Here is an 11,083-nt window from a genome sequence, read left to right as displayed (position 1 = left end):
TTAAAAACAAATTAATAGGCACCAAAATCAAAATTATTGATGTATGGAAATTGATCAATCATAAACTTTCTCTTTCCTCTTTATTTTATAGTGACTTTTTTTTTCCATTCCTCAACATTAAGTTAATGAGATAAAAAAACAAATAAAATTTAATGACTTAAATAAAAATACAAAAAACTATAGGGACCAGAGTGTAAAGTGTCTAATTTTATATTACCAAATGTTGAGGAATATAAATCTTTAATGTAATATAGGAATAATTTTTTCCATATTGCATATGCAAAAGTATAAAATGAGAAACAAAACCCAACACATAAAACACAAACACAACAATATAATTTGAAAGTATATTTCCATATATACTGGTCTTTTTTTTCTTTAACTTAACCATATAATTACATTTGGTAACATGAATGTTTAATGCAATGTAAAAGTAATCTTTGTCATATGGTATATATGATGTGAAAGCATGCAATGTGAAACAAAATCCAAAGCATAAAACATGAAAACATAACTTGAAAGGATTGTAATAGAAAAAAATAAAATTTAAAGATCAAAGTAAAAATAACAAAAACTTCAAGGATCTAAAAGGGAAAATGGATATAAATAGTGGGATTAAGATGTTAAATATATTTGTAAATTTAAAAATACACATTAATAGTAATATGCTTTCACTTAAAAATAAAAATAAAAAGTGCTATTATTCAAACTCATAAAGTAAATTTTTATAGATTTTAATCCATGAGATTTTATAAAATTTATAGATAATTAAGATTGAACAAATGTAATAATCTATTAAATTTAATGAAATATCACTTCTTAATTAGAAAAATAAAATAGGTGGTGGAATTTCTTGTTTTAAAATATATGTGTGTGTATTAAAATATAACATGTTTTAGTAGCCTACTATATTATTGGTTTGCGTTATGTTATATGTCATATTAATTTTTTTAAACATAACAAAATATATTCAATTGTTGCTACTGTGTTTTATAATATTTTTTTAATCATGAATTCAAAATATATTGCATATGGATGATTGTTTTTTTAAAAAAATGCTAATATGATGACATATTGGATGATAGGTTCTTTAAAAAATATTGAGATAATAATATATTGGATAGATCTTAATTAACCTAGAAATTGTTTACCCTGATCATGAGAGATAACCCTACATAAAACAAATAAAAATAAATGATGAAAATCAATTCCTAATTAACTTAATGTTAAAATATGAGATTAAAAAAATTAAATTAAAAAATAATTATTTAGGTTAACTTGTCAAACTAGGAACCTAGGTCATGAAATCAATATAAGCCCATAGAAAAAAATAAAAAAAATAATTACGAGGCCTAATTTTTAACTAATTAGTGTTGAAGGATGAAAAAAATTAATTAAAAAAAGAAAGAAAAAAACACTATTCAACCTGAGCTAACTTGTTAAACACATGATCTAAGTTATGATTCTAAGACAACTTCATAAAAAATAAATAAATAAATTACAAAACTTCATTTTCAATAAATTCAATGTTGAAAGTTGAAATTGAAAAAAAAAAAAACTAAATCCATGAAACTGAGATTACTTCGTAGAAAATAAATTAAATAAAAATTACAAAGTTCATTTCTCAAACAACCTAATACTGAAGGATGAAATTGAAATAAAAAAAAACTAAATATAAAAATAAGATTGATTTGTTGAAGGGTAAAATTGAAAAACAAAATTGAATTAAAGAAAAACAAAAAAATATAAACCGAGTCAATCCAGGTTAACTTGTCACATCCGTTACTTAGATTATGAAATCAAGATAACCCCATAAAAAGTAAATAAAAAAAAATATGAAGCCCAATTAAAAAACTATTCAATTAAAAAAGATAAAAAAATAAACAAAATCAACATGGGTCAACGTGTTCAACTTATGACTCATGTCATGATATCAGGATAACTCATTGATAAAAAAAACAAATTATAAGTTCTAATTTTTAATCAACCCAATATCAAAAGATTAAATAAAAAAATCAATTAAAAAGATAAGCTAAAAAATTAACCTCAGTCAATCTGGATTAATTTGTTAAATCCACGACTTAGCTCATAAAGTTAAGATAAATTCATAAAACACAAACCTCACTACTAATGGATCCAATGTTTAAGATTGAAATTGAAAAAAAAATTAAATCTATAAAATTTATATATAATCTAATAAAAATAAAATAAAATAATATGAATAACAATTCCCAAGATGATATAATATTGAAGGAAAAAATTGAAAAAAAAATAGGTTGGTGATGGGTTAAATAAAAAAAAATTATTCAAATGAATGATGTCTTATAGGTGTGGCTACAATGATTTAGACATATATTTTAGTGTTTTATTAATAAAAAAACTAAAGAAAAAAACAGACACACACAAAATATTATTCCAGTTATCAGTGTTTTTTTTTTGTAACTACAATCTAAAAAGAAAATAAAAAAATTACAAAGAATAATTTAAAAAAATATAATATTAAAAAAAAATTAGGCTAGTAAAAAGTGAAATTAAAAAAAGTAAAAAAAAAAACATACTAAAAACTATTTCTATAAATAAATAATTTTTGTGGGTGTGACTAAAGTGTATGTGCATACAAAACACTATTACAGTTAATAGAATTTTATGAGTGTGTGTACAATTATTTAACCATATTCTTTAGTCTTTAGTGTTTCGTTATTGTTAATGAAAAAACTTATTGGTAATGTATGATGATTTGTTAAGTTGATTTTGTTTTTCGATAATGCTTCAAGTCCTTTTATTAATGAAAAAACTTAGAATCAACTAATTTGATCATCGAATAAGAAGAAAAAAATCAACATAATACATAAGAGTTAAAATATTTATTACTTGAACAATTAAAATATATGGTTTGATATGAAATTTCACTATTTATATAAAAAATAAAGTTCCTGAATTTTTATTTTTATTTTTAATTTAGTTAATTACTCTTTAACCTAATTGGATGAAACTAACCTTGAAATTATGACATACCTATAAATTTAAAAGATAAAAGCTTGACATGAAGATAATATATGCCTAATCCTAATTTTTTATAATTTTAATTTTGATACTAAAATTTATGTTTTATTTTTTCTATTCCTAGATAAGAGAAGGCAACTTAGCAAAAAATAACAATAAAAAAAAGTATTTAGTTGTTGTGATTATAACAACTAAAATTATTAATTTTTGGTGTTAAAATATTTTATTCAATAAAGAAGTATTTAATGGTAATTTTTTATCATCATCTTATTGAAAAAAATTAATTAGATGTATCTTGGTTTGGATTTTTGTTAATTTAAGGGTACAAATGGGTTGATTGAGTTTTGATTTTTATTTTTTGTGTTTGCATATGAAAAAATGGTTTAAAAATAGGTTGAGTGGTCAAAAAAAAAAAAAAGGGTGGCATGCTACCTTTTTAGTCGTTTTCTTTTTTTCTTTTTTTTATATGAGAAAAAAAATGTACCAGATTAGCCTACTTTTTAATTTTGTTTTGATTATTAAATAATATTATAATTTGTTATTGGGATTTTAATATTTTTTTAATTATTATGTATCTGATATAAAATAATAATAATAATAATAATAAATTTTGTTCATGAAAATTCAATTCAAATTATTTTTTTAGTTTTTAAAATTTTTAAATATATTTTGAACATGATTTATCATAGTTATTCTTTTTTAGCTTTCAATCACTCATAAAATATGGACATTAATGTTTTGATTTTTTAACTTGTTTTAATAATCAAAAGATGTTTTTTAATGGAAATAACAATTTGAGTTAAAAACTTTATATTCACTAAAATAAATAAAAATTTATTAATAAGAAAATTTATCTTGAATTTTTTTTAAAAAATCATATTTTTTTAATAATATTATCAAAGAATTAATGGAGTCTTGAATATTTTTTATTATATATTTTTTGAAAAAAAATTATCCTCCAGGACATGATATAAGAAAATTAGTTTTAAAATTATAATAGAAGTAAAAATATATGACTCATCCTTTATTTATTTATTTTTTATTATAATTAAGTTTAAAAATTATGATCAAGTTTTAAGAAGTTAATGTATTTGAAAATATTAATGTATTTGAAAATGTGATTGTAGTTATTTTTTAAAATATTTTTTATTTTTAAAAAATATAATAATAATATTTTTTTATTTTTAAAAAATTATTTTTGAGATTAATACATCAAAATAATTTTAAAATATTAAAAATATATTAATTTAAAATAAAAAATTAATTTTTTTAAAATACTTTTAAAATAGAATGCCAATCACGCATGGCTAGAAAGAAAACAGCAGCATTTGAGATCGGGTTATAATTGTAATTATATAACATAAAATGGTATTATACGTAATTATATAAAATTACCAAGAAGGATTTATAATTTTAAGAATTGGGATCGTGTGTGTACTGTGGACGTCACAAACCCCTTATAAACCCTTATGGCTGTTAGAACCCTAAAAAAGATCCACAGTCTGTCTTTCCTCTTCCTCCCAAAAGGAGAGAAACTAACCAGTAAGTCGTCAAAAAGAAAAGGGAAAATAAAATAAAATAAAAGAATGAGTGAACAAGAAAGCAGCAGTGATGAAAGAATGAGCAGTGAAGAAGAAGAACAACAACAAAAGGAGGAGGGATTTTCATATTGGAATTTGAAAGATGTGGAAAGGGGTCAACTGCCACAACATATCCGAAAACAAGGAACTCGTGTTTATTGCAAACCTGATGCTCCTACTAATGTATTTCTAACTAACCCTTTTTATCCTTTCTTCTAAAGACTCAAGCTTTGGTAGAAATAATCATCGTTATAGTATAGGAGTTAGTTTGAGCTTAATACAGTTTATTATAGCTTAATTTAGCTCACATGTTTTTATCTTGAAGTTTATGAAGTTCTTAACTACAGCCCAGTTGCTGGACTTCGTTTCTGCTATGTTTGGAGATGGGAAATTGATGGTTGTTGCTTTTAATGAACATAGCACTATTTGCAGTGCGTTTATGTTGTTATCTCATTTGATTTGGAAAGGAAAAGAGGGAAAATTGGAATGGTTAAGTTTATTTTAATTGAGTTCTTCGGTTTTATTTATCTCTTTAAGTGCTTACATTTTTTAGGATTTTGGTTTCTGCAGACTGAAACTTTGCAATATTCTGGTTCCTATGCGTCAATGGGAGTAGATAATAGTTTACGATTAGATTCTTTCCGTGAAAACTTCAGAATTAAGGTAATTGCACTGGATAAGGATAAAATGGAGTTTGATATGATTGGTATTGATGCAGCAGTTGCCAACGCTTTTCGGAGGATTCTCATATCTGAGGTGTGTATGCTATGCCTAGTTCTGGGGATTATATTCTTGTAGATAAACAGTGATGAAAGCTTGATTTTTAGTTAGTTATTCTGCTGTTCTTTTGTAATAATTGATATCCTCTTTTATAGATCATTTATCCTTTTCTGTTTTTGCACATGGGGGGATTATCAGCTGTCAAAGTTTCTTAAACTCTTGTCTGAACATGTTGGTGTGATGAAAATTGCAAATTTCTTCTATTCTGCATTTCCTCAGATTTGTTGTTGATAGGCGCTTGCTTGCAGTATTTAGTACCCCTAAAAAATTATAACTTTAGACAGACTCTTAGATTAGATGGTTCCTGGAAATGTGCTTGACTTATAAGGATATTAAAGCCATCCACGAACAAAATGGAACATTTAGTAATGTTTAAAACAGCACAGTTCCTTATATCATGAGAAGCTCTCCTTACATTCATGTCAATGGATAAAGTTATATCTTGAGTAGTAGTGGATTGTGGAAAATAGTTTTCCCCTTTTTCATTGTATTCTATTTTTGGTTTCACTAGTTGTTTCCTAACTGCAGGAATGGAGTGAACTCTCTCTCTCTCTCTCTCCATCTATCTTTTCTGAATTTTGACTTACGATATTGATAGTTTGTAAATTTATGTCTTGTGCATAAAGCTTGTTGATTGATGGAAATGATGGATTTTGGTTTTATTCTCTGTATGTAGGTTCCCACAATGGCTATTGAAAAAGTCTTCATTGCAAATAATACATCTGTGATCCAAGATGAAGTGCTTGCCCACAGATTGGGTCTCATTCCCATCAAGGTTGACCCTAGGCTGTTTGAATATCTTTCAGGTTTGACTCGTATTTCATTTACATGATAAAAAAATTTTATACAGAAGAGGGAAACAATTAGCCTCTGCATTGTTTAGGAACTTAATGGACTTTCCTTCTTTTTTCTCCTTTTCTTCTTACCTGAAGCAAATGATACACCAAATGAAAAGAACACTATTGTCCTCAAACTCCATGCTCGCTGCAATCGGGGCCAGCCTCGCTGTACAGGTAATTGGTACTTTGTATATTTCAATTAAAGCCAGTGATTTTCTTACAATATTTTGTAGTGAATTGATTAATAATTAGTAGTCCTCTTTCCAATAGTTGGCAGCTTAACTTGATGATATAAATCCAGTGATTACTTTGTATAATAGTTGGTACCATTATGGTCATTATAATGCAGTGTATTCTCAAGAATTGAAGTGGTTACCAAATGGAAGTGAGTTTGCTAAAGAATCTGAAAAACCTGATTCCAAACCAAGTACCTATACTTCATTTAGTTGCGGCCAAGACTCCCTGCCAGAATTTGCGGGCAATCCAATTTCCACAGTAGAAGATATTATAATTGCCAAACTGGGCCCTGGACAAGTAAGGTTTTTTCATGTTTTGTTGGGTGGTGTTAATTTGTCTTTTACATCTTCATGTAACATATTTGGAAAGGAAGTTGTCTAAACTTCAATGCTGAAAGCCCAAAGGGTATAAATTCAGGCAGATTGTGCTGAAAGAACAAAGTGATGTGTGATTGACGGATTGGATACATGCTATTGTGGTTTGTGGAATAAAGTATGATATTGAGCTTGGTAACAGTGGTATTTGTGATGCAGGAACTTTTTAATTATTTTCTTATCAGTTTTGGTTTTCTAATTTAATTTAGGATTTCTTGTGTTAGTCAGAGTTTTAGCTGTTATGTGATTAGTATGTGACATATAGTAAGAGGTTAGTTTTCCTGCAATCATTAGCGCAAATAGGATGTTAGGATTATTTTTGTGGACATTTTGTTTTGCTATTTTATCAATCTATTCGGATTCTAGAGGTTTCTCGTGAACCTTAAACCGTATTATCTTGTTCTAGCCTCAGTTTTCTTCTACTTTTAGCCATTATTCTGCTGTGTTTTTTGTTTTCTACTGTTTTCCTCTCCCCACCCTACTTCTATTTGGTTATTGAACTTCCAAAGGCATGGCACTAAAGATTTTTAGAACCAAGCACTGTATTTCAACAATCCTATTTTACCAAGCATATGATCGGTGGGTGCTTCCTTTCTAGATTACATTTCCAGTAAGCATATCCAGACTTGTAAAGTGATTGAATAAACAGAAAGTAGTAGCATTCTAATCCAAATATAGTTTGAGAGTGGGAGGTGTTTGATAGCGACTTATCTACGATACTAAGGATCCCAATAGGAGCATGTTTTAAAATGAGACTGGTTTCGTGGATGCTTGTGGTCTTTTGGGTTTGGTCTTCTTCAGCCATTTGTGTTTCATGCTTTGATTTCCTACAAATCCAAGATAACTATAAAATTTTAATTGCTGCTGCATTCTGTTGATAGAAACATTTTCAAGCTACCAACCTAGGTTAAATATTTTTGGATTTGATGTTTTGCGGACAAAGACCAATTGATTTATGTAATATAAAGCTTTTCACTCATCTAGAAATCCATGACTATTGATGCACTTCCTTCTTTCTTTCCTTTTCCATTGGAATCCACATATGCTGGTTAGCACAACATATTTGAGCTTCTGGAAGTTTTTGCATATTGTTTCTTTTTCTATCAAAGGTCGTTCTTGCCTGTTACTAGATTGCAGGTGCAAATACTGAAATGTCTGATCATTTTACAGGAAATTGAACTAGAAGCTCATGCTGTTAAAGGAATGGGAAAAACACACGCAAAATGGTCTCCTGTGGGGACTGCTTGGTATCGGATGTTTCCTGAGGTGTGAAGATATCTTGTTCTCTGATTGTTTTTATCAATGCAACCTCCTCCCCTCCTTTCCCCTTGCATATTATTGTAACATTTTGAACACTTCTTCCTTCCTTGTAGGTTGTATTACTGGAAAAAATTAAAGGTGAGGATGCTGAAGAACTTATAAGGAAGTGTCCAAGTGGTGTATTTGATATTGAAGACACTGGCAATGGTAAAGTGATTTTGTCTTCTTTATCCTTTCTTTCTGGACAGCTTTCTGCGCTGCATAGTTTCCATTAATTTTCTTAGAATATAAAATAACTCTTCCATCTCTGTTTTTTCTTTCTTGAGTATCCCTGATGAATGATTTGGCTGTTTGACAGGTAAGAAGAAGGCAATTGTAGCTGATTCACGAGCCTGCACATTGTGTAGGGAATGCATAAGAGGGGATGAAAAGTGGGAGAAACGTGTGGCACTGCACCGTGTTAAGGATCATTTCATATGTAAGTGATGAGGTGCACATGCTTTTAGCAATCTAATTACCATTAAACTGTGAATATAAGCTTCTTGTGATTGTTTGAAGAATGTAGTGAGGGAAATTATAAGCAATATCAAAACAAAGTAAACTATTCTGATTAGTTTGATACCAATTAAATTTACTGCTAAATATTTTTTCTACAAGAATAGTTAGAGAACCTCAGGAGCTTTGCCTCGGTGGACTAATTGTTGCTTGAAGTTATAACGACATACATTACCTTCTGGTGGAAAATCAATATTCTATTACTTAGTTCAGATTGCAGATCGAATATTTCTCGTTAAAGTTCAAACTCTATTGGAAACAAGCTTAAGTCTGCAGCTCTCTTGTCCTTGCAGGACAGCGGACTAAATATATTAGCTCTATCATAGTTTTATTGAATATCCTGTACTTGAGATATTCAGAGAACTTTCTTTTAACTGAATTAGAACTCCAAAGTAGGAAACTGGTCAATTTTACAATAATTGTCCTGAAGATCCTGGCTTCCAGATTTGGAAAGATCCATAATGTCATGAGATGGTCATGGTTTTGAATTTCATAGACCAAATTCTATATGTTGCCAAACTGTTTTCAACTCACTGGTTTTTGATATAGTCCCCTGGATAGAGAGGTTTTTTATATATTGCAATCTATAGTAGCGAATATGTTTTGAATTGATCACTTTAGCTAAACGAAATATTTTGAACTTCCAGTGCTAACCCTACAAATAATTCTGCAACCAAGAGCCTGAAAGGCTGCTTGAGCGTTATGCTGTCTAAGCAGCTCAGGAGAAAAAGTTGTGCGTGTTATTTCCTACTATCCATTTACTGGAGTTCTGTTACCGTGGTTCATACATAAGTTTGTCTGTGACCAATTTTGAGTAGAGTTTCTGTTGTCAATTTCTTGTACAAGGCAGATGAAATTGTCCCTCTTGTTATCAGTATTTATTTTTAATCTTCATTGAAGGTGGATAAAATTGCTTGAATTTGAAATTTATTAATTTTGAGAAGATCTGTACTAATTTTGCTTGCTCTTTCCCACTAGTTACGATTGAATCAACTGGAGCATTGCCTCCTGAAGTTCTCTTTACTGAAGCTGTGAAGATCTTGGAAGCCAAGTGTGAACGTGTAATTACCGAGCTCTCTTGAGGCCTTCTTCTCGTTTCCATTTTTTCTGGAGTAGTTGCTGATGAAGAGGTGTTATTTAATGTTGTTTACCAAGCTTGATTACTCTCTCTCTCTCAATTTTGGAATTCGAAACCTTTGCAAAGCCTTTTAAGTAAAAGCCTCAGTTTCTGCATAGAAGCTTTGTTACTGATAACACATGATTATGCAGTGTGAATGTTGAATAACTGAACTCTTTCAAGGCCAAGCTTAATTGAATTCCGTGGCCGAGTTTCAATGTATAGCTGGGATTTTACTTGAATGCATCCTATTTACTTGAAGCAGCTTCTTGGTGCCTAATCATAACAGGTTTAAGAGGGGAAAACTATACGGCTCCATCAACAGTTTCATAATTATTTTTGGTCATTAATTTATGTTATGGAGTACAAAATTCCATTTATGAAATGAAAATAACACCATTAATACTCTGATATAATAACGCATTTTAGATCCCTTGATTTTCGGACATGGAAAGAGAGAACAAAACAATTAAAAACATTTAGCGGGTGAAATGATATGGAGGGAGGTACGGGGGATAAAAAAAAGGAGAAAAAAGAGATGAGCAAGGAAAAAAAAACAATACAAAAGTTGATGTGATCCAAACACATTGAATATTCTATTAAAATATGTTAAATATATTTTTATTAACGTGAATATTTGAACTAGTTTATATGCACCTTGATTAATTTTACGGATTCTGAAGTTAACGACCATGTAAGTCTCTAGTGATCATTGATTAGTATTTAAAGATATATTTTTATCAGGGTTTTATATCATCATTTTGCACTTGAAGTATCAATAACTCTTTAATTAGAACATGTTTTATAATAATGTCTAATAATATAAATTATATTTAATTTATGATAAATATTCATCTTAAATACAAGCCTATTACATAAATGAAATGATTAGTTAATGAGTTTAACTACTGAAATTAAGAAGACAAAGAGAGGGCTAAGCTTAAAAAAATAATGGTCTAGTCCAAAATGCAATATTGTTCAGTTATTGAGTTATATCTGGAACTGTAAATCTTGGATTTTAGTTTGGTTTATATGGCTAGAAAGTTAAGACATAGACATAAAACATTCATAAAGAGTCCAATACTCAATTCTATCGTTTGAAAGTTCAAATCTTAGCATCAAAAGAAAAGTTTGAATTTATCTTGCAATTTAGACACTATTCAGTGTTCACCCAAAATGTTCATGGACTCAATTAAATTTTATTGAAAGTTTTATTGAATTTATAAAATGTTTGGTTGCAAGAAAAAAATAGTTTTGGAGTTAATTTGGATTTTAATTGGAAGAAATTAAAGTTATAGGATCAAATTATATTTTTTAAGAATTAATTTGGTCAAATCA

At 28.4% G+C, this 11,083-nt stretch overlaps 1 protein-coding gene across 2 annotated transcripts; it reads left to right on the top strand.

The window, feature by feature from the left end:
- Positions 1-4,470: 4,470 nt before the first annotated feature.
- Positions 4,471-10,009, top strand: RPAC43 (RNA polymerase I subunit 43). Of its 2 annotated transcripts, XM_011040538.1 has the most exons (10): positions 4,471-4,766; positions 5,154-5,339; positions 6,040-6,169; positions 6,296-6,376; positions 6,552-6,736; positions 7,984-8,079; positions 8,187-8,280; positions 8,432-8,551; positions 9,607-9,722; positions 9,757-10,009. In XM_011040538.1, the coding sequence occupies exons 1-9, from the start codon at positions 4,590-4,592 to the stop codon at positions 9,708-9,710; spliced, it is 1,173 nt and encodes a 390-aa protein (XP_011038840.1). In that variant the 5' UTR covers positions 4,471-4,589; the 3' UTR covers positions 9,711-9,722; positions 9,757-10,009. The 2 variants fall into 2 exon arrangements, with proteins under 2 accessions (XP_011038840.1, XP_011038839.1); XM_011040537.1 differs by having other exon boundaries at positions 9,607-10,009.
- The last annotated feature ends 1,074 nt before the right edge of the window (positions 10,010-11,083 follow it).

This window comes from Populus euphratica, unplaced genomic scaffold, assembly GCF_000495115.2.
Source record: "Populus euphratica unplaced genomic scaffold, PopEup_1.0 scaffold47.1, whole genome shotgun sequence".
NCBI lineage: Eukaryota > Viridiplantae > Streptophyta > Magnoliopsida > Malpighiales > Salicaceae > Populus > Populus euphratica.
The sequence above is the reverse complement of the archived record's forward strand: the minus strand, read 5'-3'. Positions and strand labels throughout refer to the sequence as shown.